Source organism: Lepidochelys kempii, chromosome 2 (genome assembly GCF_965140285.1).
Source record: "Lepidochelys kempii isolate rLepKem1 chromosome 2, rLepKem1.hap1, whole genome shotgun sequence".
Lineage (NCBI taxonomy): Eukaryota > Metazoa > Chordata > Testudines > Cheloniidae > Lepidochelys > Lepidochelys kempii.
The window spans coordinates 48,738,845-48,759,562 of NC_136381.1; the positions used below are offsets into that span (position 1 = coordinate 48,738,845).

The window sequence follows — 20,718 nt, forward strand, 5'->3', positions numbered from 1 at the left end:
CCTGTGCTCCTTGTAAAACAAAAAAATCAAAATCCTAAAAAAAAACCCCTGCCACTTTTGTCTCCAGGCAAATGGGTAGAACCCCCCCCCCCCCGTTTACTTTTAGGGAAAAAAAACAACTTCTGGTTTACCAAGACTGAATTTCCCTGCAGGAGGCTAAGTACCCTGCCTCCAGGCAAAGAAAACCTGCAATTCACAAAGATAATCCCCTTTTGTCTCAGCTCTGGCTCCAAAGCAGAGAGAAAACAAGCTGCTTTCCGTTTCAGCTGCTTTCTGGACTTCCTTTCCAAAGGGAAAAAAAAATTTCCTTTTTAAAATCTGTATTTCTAGTTCAAAAAATCTCAACTGGATCTCAAAATGATTTCAGGTTAATCCCACCACTCTGCCACCATGTCAAGGTTCCTTCCACACTCTGAACGCTAGGGTACAGATGTGGGGACCTGCATGAAAAACCTCCCAAGCTTATCTTTACCAGCTTAGGTCAAAACTTCCCCTAGGTACAAAATATTCCACCCTTTGTCCTTGGATTGGCCGCTACCACCACCAAACAAATACTGGTTACTGGGGAAGAGCTGTTTGGAAACGTCTTTACCCCCAAAATACTTCCCAAAACCTTGCACCCCACTTCCCGGACAAGGTTTGGTAAAAAGCCTCACCAATTTGCCTAGGTGACTACAGACCCAGACCCTTGGATCTTAAGAACAATGAACAATCCTCCCAACACTTGTACCCCCCACCCCTTTCCTGGGGAATGTTGGATAAAAAGCCTCACCAATTTGCACAGGTGACCACAGACCCAAACCCTTGGATCTGAGAACAATGAAAAAGCATTCAGTTTTCTTACAAGAAGACTTTTAATAGAGATAGAAGTAAATAGAAGTAAAGAAATCCCCCCGGTAACATCAGGATGGTAGATACCTTACAGGGTAATTAGATTCAAAACAGAGAACCCCTCTAGGCAAAACCTTAATTTATAAAAAGATACACAGACAGAAATAGTTATTCTATTCAGCACAATTCTTTTCTCAGCCATTTAAAGAAATCATAATCTAACGCATACCTAGCTAGATTACTTAGTAAAAGTTCTAAGACTCCATTCCGGTCTATCCCCGGTAAAGCAGCATATAGACAGACAGACCAGACCCTCTGTTTCTCTCCCTCCTCCCAGCTTCTGAAAGTATCTTGTCTCCTCATTGGTCATTTTGGTCAGGTGCCAGCGAGGTTACCTTTAGCTTCTTAACCCTTTACAGGTGAGAGGATTTTTTTCTCTGGCCAGGAGGGATTTTAAAGGGGTTTACCCTTCCCTTTATATTTATGACAGTCCCGTTGGACTTGAGACCTGGAGCAGCCTTTGACCAGCCAGTTGTTGAGATACGGGTATATTTGAATACCTTGATGCCTGAGGTAAGCTGCTACCACCGACATGCATTCGGTAAACACCCTTGGTGCTGTCGCTAGGCTGAAAGGGAGGACCAGTAACTGGTAGTGGTCCGATCCCACCATGAAAAACAGGAAGCGTCTGTGTCCTTGGAAGATTGCTATAGGACAGTACGCATCCTTCAAGTTGAGGGCAGCATACCAGTCTACCAGATCCAGGAAGAGGATGATGGAGGCCAGCGCTGACATCTCCTACGATGGAGAGCAGTGCTGCTGAGATGGGGGCCTATAGAAAAGCCCCAAGGCGGGTTTACCCCTAGACTGGGGTACCGTTGTAGGTGGTGTGGGTGGTACCAGTAGCACCAGGATATCCTGTGCTGCCTGCAGGGCCTCAGGTGTCGACAGGACCTCTAACTGATGAAGGCCCTCGTCCCTGTCTGGTGTGGCTGGCATGCGTCGGGGTGGGCTGGACCACTCGACCTGAGCTGGGACCCGACTCCTGGTAGGAGGTATTGAACCGCCCTCCTCAGGGCCTTGGCTCCCCTCCTGCCCTCTCCTTCCCCTTGCAGGATGCAGGAGATCTTTCTCTCCAAGTTTTCTTTTGCTGCTTGGCAGGTTCCGGGGAGGGGGATCGGCGCCAGTCCATCAACAGCACCGGTGGGGCACTCCACACAAACGCTGCAGTGCTCGGGTCAGAGTTGGATCTCGACTGCTCTGCCAGAGTTACAGCCGACTCCATTAGGAGCACTTTGAGATGGAAGTTTCTCTCCTTCTTAGTCTGAGGTTTGAAGGACTTGCAAATACAGCACGTCGCTTAGATGCGACTCGCCGAGACACCTTAAACAACTATTATGCAGATCGCTGATGGACATCAGTTTCTTGCAGCGATCACAGGGCTTAAAGCCTGGGGACCGGGACATGCCCCATCCCTAAGCTAAGTCCTGTTCGGGATCAAGTAAAACACTAACACACTAAGGGAAACTTAACTATGTACAACTATTTTACAAGAAAAGTTCAAAACACTGAACAAAGCGAAAAAAGCTAGCCAAAGCAGCAGACGTTCCAGCACCATCTGATGGCAAGAAGGAACTGAGGGTGGGGGGGAGTTAGCGGTGCCTCTTATACCACAGCATGTGCATACCACTCCAGAAGGCGCCAGAGCCGGTCCACTATGGATACCACTGAGGGAAAAACTTCCGGCACCAGTGCATGTGGTGAGCGCACACACCTAATATGGAATAGACATGAGCAAGCATTCCCCATGTTGGTCATTTGGGGCCCAGGTGTGGGAAAGTCCTTGATCAGGATGCTGGAGGTTTCAGGGATGATGATCCCAATTCAATCAAAGCAGCATTCTAATATTATTCATGCACTCCCTCTCACTGACTATATACACACACAATTCCTCCCAGTTACTGCTGGTTGGGCCCTCCCAAGGAGTAGAGAGGCCTGTGAGAGGAAGAGAGCTACCCAGGTGCCAACAGGAGATTGAAGGTAGATAAGGAAAGGTGGGAACAAAATTGATAACATTTTCACAGGAAGGGAAAAAAGGGATCAGAAAGAGAGCAACAGCTAAGGACCAGTTCCTGAGAAAGTGGTATTGGCTCCATTCTGTTTCATTTCTCCCCTGCTTGAAACCTCCTGGCAGTTCATCATCTTCCCTCACAAGCTCTCTCTCTTCCACTCTCTTCCTCTTTCCCAACCAAAAAAAAAAGGGAGGAGAATTTCATCTCCCTCCACCTACCCAATACAATGTGGTATGTACTGCATAATGCAGTACAGTTAAGAACTATAAGCAAAATGAAAGGTGCTTGTGATATAGTTATTCTTTACAAGCTGCCAGCAGATTGTACTGCATCAGTGCTACCTGAGTTCCTGCTACTGTACTGCCTAGTATAAATGTTTTCCTATTATAAAGAATTTTTTAATTGCCATTGTTCTTGGAGATGGTCAATATTTGTTTTATTTACTCCTTTTTTACTTTGTTTACTGTAATGATCATTTATCTTGGAGCATTTTAGGATGAGAGAAGGGTGGCCTTGATGTCTTATCATCCTTAATATGCGTAATCTTGGCTCAGGCTTGTTCTCTTGTCCCTTCATTACTTATCCTTTTCTTTGGTAAAGATTGTCGTGGGGTTGGGAGACAACTACAGTTGTCAAAATAACAAACAAGGTACATTTTGTGATGTGATGTCCTTGCTTTTTAATGTCTTCACTTACAGATTCATTAGATTCAGAATTTGCAGTGGGAGGCACAGTCATTCATTAGTGCAAATGAATAAGGTTCAATTTTACTATACTTAACTCTCTTAGATGTCATTTAGGCAAATCACACATACTTAGTTCTCCAGCCTCTGAAATAATTTTTAGCTCCCTCCAATTTAATTGGCATAAATCACTTATAATTTAGGTGAACTCAAACCTTTAATTTATTAATGTACCACATAAATTCATGAAAATAGCTCATGTTACTTTGTGTAGAGTGGCAGAGTAACTTAAGTGATGAAAAGTCCTGATTCACGTAGGAGTAGTAAATAATATATGATAGAAGTACATTGAGCCAATCAGATCACAGCTTTTATCAAAGCCATTTACAATTAACAGCTCCCCAGTAAATTGTGCATTTTGAATAACAAAGCATAACACAATCCAATATATAGAAAAATAAAATTTTGGTAGAATTCAATTGCTATATTGATAACATACAAGAACAGATATAGCAATATTTTTCTGCTTTTACCAGTGCAATACGATAGATATGTTACAGAAATGTTTAAATCACATTTTAAGAAATCGGTTTTGTGTGTGTACAAAATTTTGTATAAGTTAAATTTAATGGAATTTACAGTGAATATTGAAAGCATGATACAAATGGTAATTTTTAAAATGTTCTTACTCTATAATAAGGAAGCACAGTTTGCTAAAAGTAGCATTTAATATAATTCACATCAATAAGATTTTATAATTTGTTACATCTTTGCAGTTCAGAAAATGCCCTCAATACTGGAAAAAAAATAAAAATCATTTTATATTATTGTGCATTTAGAACAAAAAAATCCAAAACGTTGCCTATGAAAAAGAATGACAAGATCTAGGTATACTTATTTAATTCATGTACACATGAATTTTTACATGAACTTAAAGGGGATGAAAATATTTAATACTAATAGAAAATTATTAGTTTAATGTGCAAAGCTTATGTAACTGTCATTCCATTTGGGTTCTCTAGATCCATAACTAAAACTGAACATGAACATAAAAGCAGCAAAAATTCACATTACCTTTCATGTATTCTTAAATCTCAAATTACATTAGTTTACCTTATGAAATTTTAAAATACACAGATTAAAACAAAACAAAACTGTAAGACACCAGACCAAGAGAGAATGTGTTAGAGTTTCTCTTTTATTCTTTAAAGATTACCCAACATTCTCTTGGTAATAATCCAAGATATTATGTAAACAAATTTCAATGCTGCTCACGAATTAAAATATTCTGTTCAGTTCCTACAATAAGTCAGAATAGTGGCACCAACTGTTTTAACATTAATCACATTCATCTTACTGTACATGACTCTTGTGCAAGTAATCAAGGCATTATTCATGACCTTGGCTACATCAATGTAGTAGTGAGGATATCAGCTATTGTAAGTATTTAAAAAACAAAACAAAAACCTGAACAGACAGAATTTGGCATTCTGTCATCTCAAAAAGCCAGCAGCATTTTTCTACATACTTAGGATACATTTGGCCTAAGCTTGTAACACCTTTTAGAACAGCCATGCAATAAAACAATCTTGGAGATGTTGCATAAAGTGAGAAGACAGAGCAATTTGTACATTTTTCTCTATAATAAAGCCAAGATAAAGCGAATTCCAAGGTCCTTTTGAATGACTGCTATGTTTCATACACTTATAGCTCTATAAAACTAGAGCCCACTAGAGAGAGAGAGTGAGTGTGTGTGTGTGTATATATATTTTATATATATATATATATTTAATATATTTTTAAATAAAGTCATTTGTCTGCTTTCAAAATTTATGGTTTGTTTGTTTTTTCCTGGTCAGTCTTTTGAAGGGGCAATAAATAAACTAGACACGGCTGAACTGTTTTGCATATCTCTGTGGAAGAACGGAGAACATTTATACTTTAGAGTTCCAGAAACATGACTGTACAGAACAAACAGCTTATATACAACTCAGTGTGCAATTTTAGTTGGCTGGGCATTTTAATAATGCAATATATCCTCTTGACAAGAAGCCACTTCTACTCTTGACCAAATCCCTCTGTTTCTTCAATTGCGAAGAGGAGCTTCTCTTTTAGCTGTTCATAGCTTTTATATGGAGGCAGATCCAAACGATTAAAACTGAACAAAACAGAAGAGGTGGTGGGGGAAGAGGAGGAAAAATAACATTTTTATAAATTTGTCTAAATCCCATTTACAATATTTTGTGTAATTACATTTTTGCTTTTAAGAATATTGCAAAACTAAACTGTTACAGACAGAAGTTTTACATACTCTGATCTATGGGTCAGAACACAGGAATGGGAATCAGGAGTTTGGCTCTCACTGACTGTGTAATATTGGGCAAGTCACTTACACACTCTGCTTTACTAGGGATTATTCGTTTTTAAGTGCTTTTGGATACTTGATGAAACCCCCCTACAGATGCAATGATTATATTTCCCCAAAAATTATCTTCACCTTTATAAAGGGTATATGGTTCAAGTGCATACAACCCCAGTTTGGTTAATGAAACCAAATGAGTTAATGAGTATATTTAGAGCACAGTATATACTCATGTGAACCATTCTTCCTGAAAAGGGGTGATTTATTTAGTCATGGGGGGTTCTTTGAAAGCTAAACTATACCCATAGCTATATTATAGAATTAAAAGTATCTGGAAGCTTTTATTCAATCTTTTTGCAACGTCTGAAGTTAAACTGTTAGCTAATCCTCATGTCACCCTAATGTTCTTTCAATGGAGAAATTATAATCTGATCAAATACTTCCTATTTCATATAACATATAGAAAAGCTCATAAGAAAATATGTATAATTACAGCCATATGCCCATTTCTACTGTACAGTCTTGTGCAGACTATGTGAAGGATTCTCACATTTTTTGGATAGAGAAGGTTCACTAAAAAGTGGATAAAAGAATGATTTTAAGATAATCAAGTCTGAAAAGTAAAATGGATGAGTCTACACTGAAAATCCCAAGTGCCATAGCTATGCCGACCTAGCCCCTGATGTAGATGCAGCTAAATCAACAGGAGAATGCTTCTGTTGGCCTGGCTACCATTGCTCAGGGAGGTGGTGTTCCTACAGTAACAGATAAAACCCTTCTTTCGCTGTAGGCTGCGTCTACGCTACGGAGGTATGATGGCATAGCTACAGCATGGTGATAATTCCCCTATTATCCTCATAGTGTAGACAGGGCCTTACTGAACCTTTGGAGAAGAAAAAGGGAAGACGATAGAGGGACTCTAATAAATCCATTTAAAACATCTGTTATGAAAAGCTGATGTCTTCTTCATCTGATATCTCTATTAATAATTCTGGCATAAGTGGGAAAAACTCCTATTTTCCTCCTCTATTTCATGTAGTTGCACCTGGAAACACTTCTCCTGAAATTCTCACCTCTGATCATTAGAGACTGTTGCTGGCAATGCTAAGACTGCTTCTTCTGCTCTACTTCAGGGACCCTGTTGGCTACCACAAGCAGGGAGGAAACATCTTCAACTTCAGCACAGATCCATTCAAGGAAATAATACCACACAGGGAAAAATAATAGGATGGGGGAGCCTCACAACAAGTGACAGAAAAAACTGGATATGCTCCCACCAAGATGCCAGAAGAAGAAACAATCCTACTGGCTGCCCACAATCACTCTCTCTACCGCAGAAGTATAACAGGTACAGGGAGCCTGGGTCCGCATGGGGTAGAGCAGTGAGGACTGAAGAGAGCCATTTGGATAGGCAATTCAGATTCTAGGATGCTATTTGAAGTTCTGAATGTTTGTGGGGGTTCCAATCACTTTATAAGGTTCTTGGTGGCATTTTGCACACATATTTTCAGAAAGTTACACTGTAATGAAATATCACATGACAACTGACTCCAATACTAACTTAGCTGTGTAGCAGAAACAATGACTTGCTCTTTGAAGCAAAAATAGCCTGGGTGCATGTAAAATAAGGGATTTTATCTTACAACTCTAGAGTATCTGACACTATCCAAAATAAAAACAATATAAATACAGATAGAATACAAAACTGAAATTAAAAAGAAGGGAAAATAGAGACCTTTTCAGTAATGGGAAAGTCACTAGCCCAGCCATTCTAAATCAAGCAACAGGTGGGAGTCAGGGACAGAAATTGTAGGTTGAGACAAGTAACCCAAACTAGCTTACAACTGAATCAACTGTTATGGTATAACTTAGGTGCAAGACAGATGGTCTAAAACTACATTAATGAAGATCAACAACAGATACAAAGTTAGTTTACATTTACTCACTGTTTCAATATTAAAACTTACCAAGTATGACTTCTCGGTAACCAGGTTTCCTTGCCAACTTTTTCAATGCAGAATTTCTGAGGACCGTTACTTCCTGAATCAAGAAAACATACAAGATTAAATTAAATGTTGTTTTTAAACCAGTAATAGTGTAGTGTATTTATTAATGTATGCTTATGCTAGATGAAACGTAGGATTAAGAAATGAGCAAAAGATTGCCACTTGTTCAGAATAAACATAATACCTATAGATTGCGGTAGTATACTTCAGGGGCATTATACTTACCCATGAGCTCAGCAAAACCTCCCAGTGGTAACCGACAAGTACCAGTGACAAATTGCAGCAGTCGCATACGAACCTCATTGTCTGTGTCTTTTACAAACTAGGCAACAGAAATTCAGAATTACTTTAAAACAAAACTGAATACTACTATGCTAATACGGCTAGAGAAAAATAATACAAAACATGTAGGAACAAGATACTTGGAAAGCTGTGATTCCATAACAAACCTGAAGAGAATAACTTACAGTAAATTATATATGATCTTGCACAGTGATATGGTGGCAAACATAAAAGCACTGATTTTGGGCTGCATGCACAAAGGTATCACATCACACTATGCACTGAAGGCTGGCAACACTTGTGAGTAGACAGGCTAATACATTAGATCAATTTATACCACATTTTAAAAAAATCTCAAAGGACAGGTTATTTATCATGTACAGTAACTGGATTCTCAGAGATGTTTGTCCCTGTGGGTGCTCCACTTCAGGTGCATATACGCCCTGTGCGCCTTTGATTGGGCGCTTTCGGTAGCAGTGCCTGTTTGATCCGCATATATGTCCTAGCTATCCTGATGCCCTGCGTATAGCACAGTGTTGGGCAAACCACCTTCAGCAGTTCCTTCTCTATCACCAAGTCTAGACTCCAAAATGGAAGGGAAGAAAGGTGGGTAGTGGAACACTACAGAGACAAACATCTTGAAGAACTCCAGTTACTGTACAAGACAGGTAACCTCTCCTACTTCAAAGTCTGATCTAAAACTGTTTGCAGAACTGTTTGCAATACCACCAAGGCAGTGTCTTCGCTAGAGGTGTGTACCCTAAGGCATAGTGTTTTGAGAAGGTGTGTACCGAAGCCCATGTGGCAGCTTTGAATATTTCCATAATAGGAAAATTCTTCAGCAGGGTGATGGAAACAGACTGAGTTCTGAAAGAATGGGCTATCATCCTAGCAGGTTGAGTATTTGCAGCCTTATATCAGGAATGGATACAACTGGAAACCCATTCGGAGAGTCTTTGGGTAGAAAGAGAGGCCCCTTTAATTCTGTCTGTGAAAGAGAACAAACAGCCTGAGGGTCCCTAAAAGGTTTAGCCCTTTCCAAACAAAAAGCCAATGCCCTCTTAAAGTCTAAGATGTGAAGGGCAACTTCCTCCCTAGTCAGATGAAGTTAAGAGTGAAAAACTGGCCCAAGTTATATGAAAGTCCGAGTTCACCTTGGGTAAAAGCTTGGGTGAAACAGCCAGAGAGATCTTCTCTTTATAGAAAACTGGAAGGGGGACTTGGCCATTGCAGTACCTAGCTCACCAATTCACCTAGCAGAGGTGACAGCCACTAAAATGCAGTCTTCATAGACAAGTAGAAGGGAACACTTTGTTAGTGGCTCAAAGGGAGGCTTCATCAGAAAGTTGAAGACCAAATTAAAGTCCCACACAGGAGTGGGTTCTCTGACTTGGAAAAAGTTAGCTAACCCTTTGATGAATCTGGAAGTGGTGGGGTCAGCAGGGAAATGGAAATCTGTGATAGCTGCTAAATTAACATCTATGGAACTCGGAGAGATCTGAATTCTTTAAACCCAACAGATAATCTAAAACATCCAAAAGGGAAAAATTGAAGGGACAGTGTCACTGGATATACCAATGGTGGAATCTCTTCCATTTCTATGGGTAGGTTTTTGTAGTCGATGCTTTTCTGCTATTCAACAAAACCTCTCACACAGGAGACCTCTACCGCAGACACACATCTAGAAAACAAGACTTGAGCTGCAGTGTGAAGCTCAGATGAAGAATGTATCCTGAATTTTGAGTTAAGGGATCAGGAATAGTTGGCAGGTGCAGTGCTGGACAAGATGGCAGGAAAAATCAGGCAGGGGAACCAAATTTGCATTGGCCCAAGTCAGTGCAATTAGAATGACCATGGCTCTATTCTGCTGATTTTGTTTAGGACTCTGAGGCTCAGCTGTGTCAGAAGATAGGAGTAGAGGACATGAGTAAGGCTACATTTTAGTCACGGGTATTTTTAGTAGAAGTCATGGACAGGTCATGGGCAGTAAAAAAATGATTACTCACTTTCTCGTAACTGTTGTTCTTCGAGATGTGTTGTTCACGTCCATTCCAAGCAGGTGTGTGTGCGCCTCGTGCACACCAGCCGGAAGATTTTTCCCCTAGCAGCGTCCATAGGGTGGGCCTGGGCGCCCCCTGGGCGGGGCCCCAATATCGGGCCCCACCGACTCCCCACCCCCTCAGTTCCTTCTTGTCGACTATTCTGACAGAGGGGTAGGAGGGTGGGTATTGGAATGGACATGAACAACACATCTCGAAGAACAGTTACGAGAAAGTGAGTAACCGTTTTTTCTTCGAGTGATTGTTCATGTCCATTCCAAGCAGGTGATTCACAAGCTAGAGCTCAGGAGGTGGGGTTGGAGTTATCCACAGAAAGGAGCATGGCTTGCCCAAAAGCTGCATCGTCCCTGGACTGTTGCATAATTGCATAGTGAGACGTAAATGTATGTATCGAGGACCACGTAGCTGCCCTGCACATTTCCTGAATAGTGACTTGAGCCAGGAACGCCGCAGAGGAAGCCTGGGCCCTGGTAGAGAGGGCAGTGATCTGCGGAGTGGGCTCCTTTGCCAGGGTGTAGCACTCCCTAATGCAGGACGTGATCCATGATGATATGCATTGAGAGGATACCGGGAGGCCCTTCATTCTGTCCGCCATGGCTACAAGGAGTTGGACGGACTTCCGGAACAACTTAGTTCTCTCTATGTAGAACTACGCATGTCCAGTGAGTGCAGCCTGCACTCCCTATCAGAGGAGTGTGGCTTGGGATAAAACACTGGGAGGAAGATGTCCTGGGTCATGTGAAAATGGGAGACGACCTTTGGGAGAAAAGCCGGATGAGGCCTGAGCTGGATCTTATCCTTATGAAAAACTGTGTAAGGGGGCTCAGACGTGAGGGCCCTGAGCTCCGAAACCCGTTGAGTTGAGGTAATTTCCACGAGGAAAGCAACCTTGAACGAAAGATATAACAGGGAGCAGGTGGCCAGAGGTTCAAATGGTGGGCCTGTAACCCTGAAGAGGACTAAATTGAGGTCCCAGGCAGGGACAGGCTGACGCATGTGTGGGAAGAGCCTGTCCAAACCCTTGAGAAAACGACTGACTATAGGGTTTCCAAAGACCGAGAGACCATCGGAGCCCAGATGGAAGGCAGAGATAGTGGCTAAGGGGACCCTTATTGATGACCGGGACAAGTCTTGATATTTTAGGTGAAGGAGGTAGTCCAGTATAAATGGTATGGAGGCGAGGAGCGGTGACTGACTACGTTGCTCTGCCCAGATAGAAAACCTTTTCCACTTGGCCAGGTAAGTAGCCCTGGTGGAGGGCTTTCTACTACACCCAGGAGGACTTGTCTGACCTGGTCCGAACAAGACAACTCTGCGGCACTTAACCATGGAACATCCAGGCCGTAATGTGGAGCGATTCCAGATTCGGGTGCCGGAGTCGGCCCTGGTCCTGCATGATAAGGTCGGTGACCAGCGGTAAGGTGAGTGGGGCTGCTATGGACATTTCCAGGAGCGAGGTGAACCAGTGCTGACGTGGCCACGCCGGCGCTATTAGTATAACTTGGGCACAGTCCCTGCGGATCTTGAGGAGCACCCTGTGGACTAGCGGGATGGGTGGGAAAGCATATAAGCAGGTAGCCCTCCCAAGAAAGAAGGAACGCGTCCCCGATGGACCCTGAGCTGTGGCTCCCAAGGGAACAAAATGTCTGACATTTCCTGTTGCCCGGAGTGGCAAACAGGTCTATCTGGGATGAGCCCCAGAACCGGAAGATTGAGCTCACCGCGTCTAGCCGAAGGGACCACTTGTGGCCATTGAAGGTCTGGCTGAGGCTGTCCGTCAGCATGTTTCGCACCCCTGGGAGGTATGAAGCCTGCAGATGGATCGAGTGGTCTATGCATAAGTCCCACAGAACAAGAACTTCTTGGCACAGGGGAGAGGAGCGTGCACCCCCCCCGTTTGTTGCTATAAAACATCACTGAGGTGTTGTCCATGAGGATTGAAACACATCTGCCCATTATGTGCGTTTTGAAAGCGTAGCATGCCAGACGCACTGCCCTCAGCTCTTTGACATTGATGTGAAGAACGAGGTCCACCGGAGACCTTGGGTCTTGAGGTCCCCCAGGTGAGCCCCCCAACCCAGATCCGAGGCATCTGACACCAAGGTGAGTGAGGGCTGAGGGCTGGCAAAAGGCACCCCTGCGCAAACCATTCGAGGGTCGAGCCATCATAGGAGGGAGTCCAGCACCAGGCGGGGCACGGTTACGATCCTGTCCAACGCATCTTGGGCTGGTCAGTACACCGACACTAGCCAAGACTGCAGTGGGCGCAGCCTGAGCCTGGCATGCTGCACCACATATGTGCAGGAAGCCACGTGTCCCAGCAGCTTTAGATAGTTTCTTGCCAACATCGTGGGGAACTGTCTGAGGCTCTGTATGATGTCCTGGAGTGAGTGAAACCTGGCCTCCAGGAGGTACGCCCTGGCTTGGGTAGAGTCCAGGATCGTGCCTATGAACTCCTACTCTGTCACCGGTGACAGAGTAGATTTTTCCTCGTTCAGGAGGAGACTTAAGTTGAGGATGGTCCTCCTTATAAACTCGATCTGAGCCTCCACCTGGGCTCTTGAGCGACCTTTGATCAGCCAGTCGTCAAGGTATGGAAAAACCTGTATCTGGTGCTTGCACAGGAACGCTGCGACGACTGCCATGCATTTTGTGAATACTCGACAGTCCGAACGGGAGGACGGCAAACTGGTACTCTGTTCACCACAAATCTGAGGTAGCGTCTGTGGTGTGTGACTATTGCGATATGAAAATACGCATCCTTCAAGTTGAGGGCAGCGTACCAGTCTCCTGGATCCAATGAGGCGATAATGGAGGTTAGTGAGACCATGCAAAACTTGAGTTTCTTTACGTATTTGTTCAGCTGTCGCAGGTCCAGTATGGGTCTGAGGTCCCCTCTTGGCCTTCAGTATTAGGAAATACCAGGAGTAGAAACCCTTGCCCCTTAGGTCCTTAGTAACCTCCTCCGCTGCCCCTACCGAGAGGAGGGACTGAACCTCTTGAATTAGAAGTTGCTCGTGAGAGGGGTCCCTGAAGAGGGACGGGCAAAGGAGTTGGGGGGGGCGGGAGGGTACAGAATTGGATGGAATTGGACTCTCTACTGTGTGGAGCACCCATCGGTCTGAAGTAATTTGAGACCAGGCATGGTTGAAAGGGGATAGATAGGACGAGAAAGTAAGATGGGAAGGATCCAAAGGTCGTACTGGCAAGCCGTCCTTGACTGTACTCTCAAAAGGGTGGTCTAGAGTCCGGTGGGGCCCTGGGCTGGCCAGAGCTTTGTCCAGAGGGAGGTTGTTGCCTCCTCCGAGTGCTCCTGTTCCGCCTACATGGAGCGTCCTGGCGGTTTTGGGGTTGGTAAAGATGAGGGGCAGGTTGAGGCCTAAAATATCTGCGCTGGGTAGCAGGCATGTGAAGCCCCAGCGAACGAAGGGTAGCCCTCGAGTCCTTCAAGCTGTGAAGTCTCTTATCCGTCTTACCGGAGAAGAGAACTACACCCTCGAAGGGAAGGTCTTGAATGGTCTGCTGGACCTCGTGGGGAAGATCAGATACCTGTAGCCAGGAGCCTCTCCTCATAACCACCCCTGTGGCCTAAGTGCAGGAGGCCGCATCCGCCGCAGTCCAAGGCAGCTTGCGAAGACGCTTGGGAGACCAATTTTTCCTCCTCCATGAGCACAGAGAACTCCCCCCGAGCTTCCTGGGGCAGAAGTTCTGTAAACTTAGCCATAGACGAGCAGGTGTTATGCCCGTAGTGGCTTACTATGGCCTGCTGGTTGGCTATACGAAGTTGCAGGCCTCCTGTCGAGTAGACCTTTCGGCCAAATAGGTCCAGTTTCTTGGCATCCCTGTTTTTAGGGGTGGATCATTGAAACCCTTGACGTTCTCTCTGATTGGCCGTGTTGACCACAAAGAGTCCGGAGGAGGGTGGGTGTAAAGATGTTCATACCCTCTAGAGGGAACAAAGTAGCAGTGCTCTAATTTCTTGGCCGTATGTGCCAGAGAAGCAGGGGTTTGCCACAAGTTTTTAGATGTTTCTGTTATCGACTTGATAAATGGCAATGCAACCCTGGATGGGCCAGAGGGAGCCAGGATGTCTATGACAGGGTCTAAATCCTCTTCCACTTCCTCTGACTGAATCCCCAGGCTTTGGGCAGCCCAACTCAAAAGCTATTGAAGAACCCGGTTGTCCTCCAAAGCTGGGGCCGTCGAAGTCCCCACGACCGCTTCATCAGGTGAGGATGAGGATTGAGAACAGGAGGTGGGCCCAGTTCACTGACCTCAGCCCCCCTGGGGTCCCTTGGCATGCAGTACTCAGACTGTGGAGCCAGTACTGATGAAGAACTCTGCACTGCAACTGGTGCTGGGGCAGACAAATCTGGCGGGACCGAGACTGTCGGGGTCAGTAGGGACGGAGCTGAGGCTTCCACCAGTGCCGTCACCTGGAGAGCCTGTGCCGGAGCTGGCTGAGGTACTGGTGCCGAAACCATGTGAGTTGGCGGAACCACTCCCCCCAAGGGCGGTGCCATCATCAGCGGCGATTGTGGCACGAACGATGCTCAAGACACCAACACCGTTCTGGAGCATGGGCCGTAGACTTGACCCTGGCTCTGATGGTAAGCGTAGGGAGTCCAGAAAGGCCATTGAGCAAGTGGTTGCTACTGTTGCTGCCACGGTGCCAGGTATGGTTGGTGACTGCACCAGAACCTGGACCTTCTGCTCCGCGATCTCCTAGATCGAGCTGAGTCCACCTCCGACTCCGAGGTCTCCGAATAAGATGACCACGGAGGAGCAGTCCCCTGGGTCACCAACGAATGACGACTTGACTCCAGGGAGCAGTGTGCTTCCTGCGTCTGTGCAGGCGATGCTGGAGATGGAGACTGACGGGCCATCATGGTTGGCTTATCCTTGGAGTGGAACAGGGGGAGTGCGGTCACTGGGGATTTGTCCCTCCTTTGGGGGGAGGGCGGCACTGGGAGGTGCATCAGGTCCATTGCCACCTCAAACACCTCCGGCGTTGACGGTGGTTGTATGTCCACCAGATGGTCCGGGGACCGAGGAGGGTTCGGACTTGACGAAACCCTGGGTGAAAGCGAGGCAGAGGCGGTCTGCCCTGAGCCACTCGCACATGCCGCTGGCCCCTTAGCTTTCAAGGGAGGTGATCGGTCCCTCACCGGCCTCTCTTCTTTACCGGCACTGGAGACGGACAGCAGTGCTGAACTGAGGCCGACGCCCTATGTCCCGAGCAGTGGCAGTGCTGGTGGGCTTTAGAGTCTTTAGCTGAGCCCATTTCGCGTGCCGTTGGCGCTGGAGTCCTATACACCGAAGAGGATGTGCTTGGTGCCGGGTCGTTAGGTCCCGGGTCAGATTGCAGTCTCAATGCTGCCTCCATGAGCAGGAGTTTGAGTCTCTGCTCTCTGTCCTTATGGGTTCTTGGGCGGAAACCCTTGCAAATGCGGCACTTGTCCTCTTGGTGAGTCTCACCAAGGCACCGCAAGCAAGACGAGTGAGGATCACTCTTGGGCATAAACTTTCCACAGGACACTCAGAGTTTAAATCCCGGAAACCCAGGCATACCCCTGAAGGGAAACAAACTATTTAACAAACCACTAGTAACTATATGAAAAAAGCATAACTATAGAGAACAACTATTGAACTATGAACAAAAGACACTGTTAAGGCACTTGCTGTAAGAGTGAACAAAGTTCCAGCTTGCCGTCCTGGGCGGTAAGAAGGAACTGAGGGGGTGGGGTGTCAGTGGGACCCTATATTGGGCGCCATGAAGGCGCCTATACACGACTTGTACTATATACCCATGACTAAATCTTGAGGGGAAAGGGGCAGCTTGGAGGTGTCGCAGGTGCTCGGGAGGTAAGTGGGGGCAGGGCTAGCAGGCTCCCTACCTGGCTCCACGCCTCCCTGGAAGGGCAGGGCTAGCGGCCCCTCCCTCAGCTCCTAGGCAGAGGCGCGGCCAGGCAGCTCTGCACACTGCCTCTGCCCTGAGTGCAGGCTCCGCAGCTCCCATTGGCCAGGAACTGTGGCTAATGAGAGCTGTGGGGGCAGTGCCTGCAGGCAAAGGAAAGTCCCAGAAAGTCAGGTGACTTCCATGACCTCCCTGAAAAAATCACAGCCTTAGACATGAGGAAAGAATCTCCCAGAGACTGATGCCCTAGACTCCCTCTTGAGCAGAACTTTCAACTCTTTCTGTTGATGGTGGTAGCAAACAGATCTATTTCTGGAAAACCTAATGTGCGGAATGTATGCTTGAGAATCAGGTTGTTGATTTTCTACTTGTGGTCCTGGCAGAAGTATCTGCTCGAACTATTGGCTATGGTGTTCTACAGACCTGTTAAGCATGAGGCAAAATGAAAATCTGATGAGCTATGAACCAGTTCCATAGTTATATTGCTTCTTCCCAAAGGGTGACTCTTGTATCATCAAGGAGAAGCATATAGTACACATTGACTCTTGACCATAGCAAGGAAACTGCTGCAGACAACTCTGACTGCCCTGAGTTCCAGGAGGTTGATATGGAGAATGGACTCTTTGCAGTCCATTTGCCTTGTATGGTATACAATCAAAAGATTGTGCAGAATCCTTACTATTCTTAGCACCAAGATTGTGACTGGGTGGTACCAAGGCCGGTTTCAGGACTGAGTGATGCTAGTACCACAGGACTCAAATTCCTGAAGCCTTAGCTGAGGGGTTCTTGGTATTGGCAGAGCTTGGAGTCTCTTTCTGGGACAGGAGCTCTCCAAAACAGCATGTCACTGTGGTGACCTAGGTTTCTTGGCACTGACTTCTTAAAAGGATCTGGAGTTTCTCTTTCTGCAAGTCTTTCTCTCACATGACTATCTGGGGGTGGCTGCACAGGTCAATGGGGCACTGTGCTCCTTGGAAGACCGCTGTACAGGGGCGGGGCGTATCAGGGCCTGGGTGTGACGCAGATTGACCGGAGCACTAATGAGGAGCCTAAGATTAATCTCCCTGTTTTTTCTGGACCTACTCTTAAACCCTGAACAAATTTTACACTTTGATGGCACATGGGTATCCCCTAAGTAGTGGATACAGTGAGAATGACCATTGCTAACTGGGACAGAATCCCAGCAAGTGAGGCAATGTTTAGATCCAGAGGATCTAGGCATAACTTGAGAATAAAATCTTTCAAAGAAGGAAAGGCCCCTGGCGGATTGTGGGGAGGGAAATAATGAGTCGCTCAAAAAAGTCCCCTCAAAAACATTACTCTAACTAGTAAAAACTAAAAAGGGGACTAATACCTAAACAACAAAGTAAAACCTTGAAGCTATTCCCTAAGGGAAAAAAAAACCAACTAAGTATGAAGTAGCCAGTGCAAGATATTTTAAGGATCCGGGGACTAGAGCCTGGGTCTGCGGAGCCTGGGACAGCTGACGTTCCCACAGTGCCACCAGCAGGACATTCAGAGCCAGAGTCAGGGAGCACTGTGATTAGGAGGCGCCCCAGGAAGTACTGCCCAAGAAACCCAGACTGAAAGCACCTTGAAGCCCTCTGATTGGCCAAGCACTGTATTTAACCTTGGAGGGTGCCCCAGGAAGTTGTCTGGACAACAGGACAGACTTTGGACCTGCTACAACTCCAGACCTCACCTCATCTCCTGATCTCTGGCCTCTGATCCCTGCCAGACTCTGCTCCTGCCTCCTGATTCTATCCTGGTATGGTACTACCTCTGATCTAGTCTCCGACCACAGTCTGACTTTCACCCTGACTCGCGCTCATTGAACCTGGCTCCAGCGATTATTCTGACCCCTGCTCACTGACTACCATTCTGATGTGTAGACCCCCAGCCCAGTTATGACTGCTAGGCCAGGCTACCTATGCTCCAGCTTCCCTACAGATGCTCAGTCTCAAACGCAAGGTGGTTGAGAAGGAAACGAAGGTGGTTTGTTCAACACTGCTCTATATACCTTTGGTTCAGGGTACAAGGATAGCTAGGGTGCACGTGTGGACCAAATGGGCAATGCTACAAAAAGTGTCTGATCAAAGGGGCAGTTGAAATGGAGTACGCATAGGACATTACATGCATAGGGCATGTCCCTCAGAATATTTTTGCTATTTTGATTGAGTGTGGTAATAATCTTTTAAATACCAATCAAGGCAGAGTAGTTATAGTTTTTAAAGGCTGCACTTTTATCCTAATATAACAGGATGTGCTGAGTCAGCTCCTGACTTGGCACCCAGTCACTCAAATCCTCACCAATATAGATTAAGTAGGACCTAACTGAAAGACCATTTATCTTCATCATTCTTATTGGAGCTATGAAGGCTTCTACCATGAAAATACTGAGCATGTGTCGTGCTGAAGGCAACATATTAACTAAATGTAGTTCATAGACCATCCCAGATTGGGCTACTTGTCAAAGTCTAAATCATAATGGTGAAAATTATCCACTCTGCCTGCACGAAGCTCAACTGCAGTCAAGAGGTGAGTTGCAGTGATGCAGTCGCATGTACATAATCTTTAGCCACTAATCTCTGACACAAGTTAGATCTCCACAGGAGAAGCTTTCTCTGACACTACTGCATACAGTCCCTTAGGATTGTCACAACAGTGAAGGATCAGGTGTAGTAGAGCTTCGCTCCACCATGCTCCTTCTCCCTCTCCATCCTGTCCACAGAATGCCCCAACATGCTTCCTATCACCTATTATGACCATAGAAGGAAAGATGGGGTACAGCTTGTGTAGAAGCACTTCCACCACCTTTCCTCCCAATGGAAAGTTCCCTTGAAGGATGACAATTTTCTGCTGGCCATCTCTGGTCACTTTAAGGCTTACATGATACAAAGTGGCCTTAGTAGACTGGCGAATCCAAGCCAAGAAGCCTTTATTAGTTAGAAGGGGGATAAAGTAAAAGTAACTTTTTTCTTGTATGAGTGAGATAGCATAGGCATTACTTTAATCTTGTCTTTCTTAGAGACATGTGCAACTGAAAGACATCAGTGCTCTGTAAATGTTGAAACACTATTCAGTTATTTTACCATTTGCTAGGAATCTTTCAATAATTAGTTTCTTGTAAATTGACAAAGTTGTAGCATATGAATCAATGGCCCTTGAAATAGTTCAAATAGTTCACACTAAATAGTTCAAATCAGTCTTAGAGGATTGGGGATGTCTGACTTTTCCTGCTGGCATTCTTAAGCAGATCACTAAGCCAAAGTGACATAGAACACAGTAGAAAATGTACTGGCTGTGACTGCTGGTTTTAATCTCCTGGGTGAATTCTTGGTACATTTTTGGAGAGTATAGGATATTTCTCTTCTCTTCACATTCTAAGACAGGCTCAAACCTGAAAATAACTTTACAGCAGTCATTATTACAAATGTCAATATTTTTCAACAGTTACCACTATCTAAAAAACCCCACAGTTTATCATATTCTTAACATAGGAAGTAACTGTGTCAGATAAATGTCTACATTTAACAGAACAATGTAACGAAGACTACTGTTAACTAATGCTAAAAATACAAGCTCTTCAGTCTTAACTACAGTGTAACAATCAAACCTAAAAAGTAAAATATAATACAGAAAATAAGAACAAACTATTAAACCCAAAAAGCTATGTGCTATGTGGATAACTCCCCAAACAATTTATAAAAGTAACTAGTAGTCCCTCTTTTGACACTGGGGGATGGTGGGGAGTGGGACGAACAGAAAACTGGAAGCCTGGACACAGCTTATGTTCCCTCACCCCAGCCATATAACTACTATCTAAAGTAGAGAATTAGACAGAAATTACTAGAGGTTTAAAAAAACCTCTTAGGCATATACCAGAAGTAAAACAGTCTAAAATGGAGATTAATACATTACAATAGTATACCAAGAAAGTCTCTGAAAATAAGTATTCCTTTTCTAACAATAAAAAAAAAGGCCAGATTTTTTAACAGGTTTTGAACAGGAATATAACTGTTTCCATAACTTTTGTCTAAAAGAGAACAGGAAAATAAAAAAATTTATGAGCATCATACCTGCCAGAACCATATGATCTGCTTGCTATTTCTTGTATAATGACGATAAACGGTGTTCCTTTGCCAATCTGCTAAATCAACCTCTTGCATGCCACAGAGCATAACCTGGAAAATAAACAACCATTTAACTACTTCTCCATCATATCATTATAGATGCACTGTACTAACTTTTAATTATTATGTACTCTAGATGAAAGACATCTGCACAATGAAGAGGAGTCAAAAAGTTTGGTCTGAACACAGAACCAAGAACTCCTGCATTCTAATCCAACTCTTCTCTACTCTTTACTTACCTCATAGGGCACCATGAAGCTTTATTAGTTCTTGTTTGTTAAGTGCTCTGAAGAGTACTCTCACCCGGGGCCCAATCCTGTGAGGTGTTCAGCACACAATACTATCACTAAATTCAACGGAAGTCTATGGTGC

The 20,718-nt window shown here is 44.9% G+C and overlaps 1 protein-coding gene across 3 annotated transcripts in view; it reads right to left on the bottom strand.

The window, feature by feature from the left end:
- Nucleotides 1-838: 838 nt before the first annotated feature.
- The window catches only part of WWP1 (WW domain containing E3 ubiquitin protein ligase 1), a 180,594-nt gene continuing 160,714 nt past the window's right edge, over nt 839-20,718 (bottom strand). The window contains exons 19-22 of one of the 3 annotated variants that reach the window (XM_073330654.2): nt 20,293-20,397; nt 8,180-8,276; nt 7,916-7,988; nt 839-5,744 (exon numbers count right to left, since the gene is read on the bottom strand). In XM_073330654.2, coding sequence (XP_073186755.1) covers nt 5,645-5,744; nt 7,916-7,988; nt 8,180-8,276; nt 20,293-20,397 — 375 coding nt within the window. In that variant the 3' untranslated portion in view covers nt 839-5,644. The remainder of the gene's footprint in view (nt 5,745-7,915; nt 7,989-8,179; nt 8,277-20,292; nt 20,398-20,718) is intronic. The other 2 variants (XM_073330653.2, XM_073330655.2) reach the window with 2 other exon arrangements.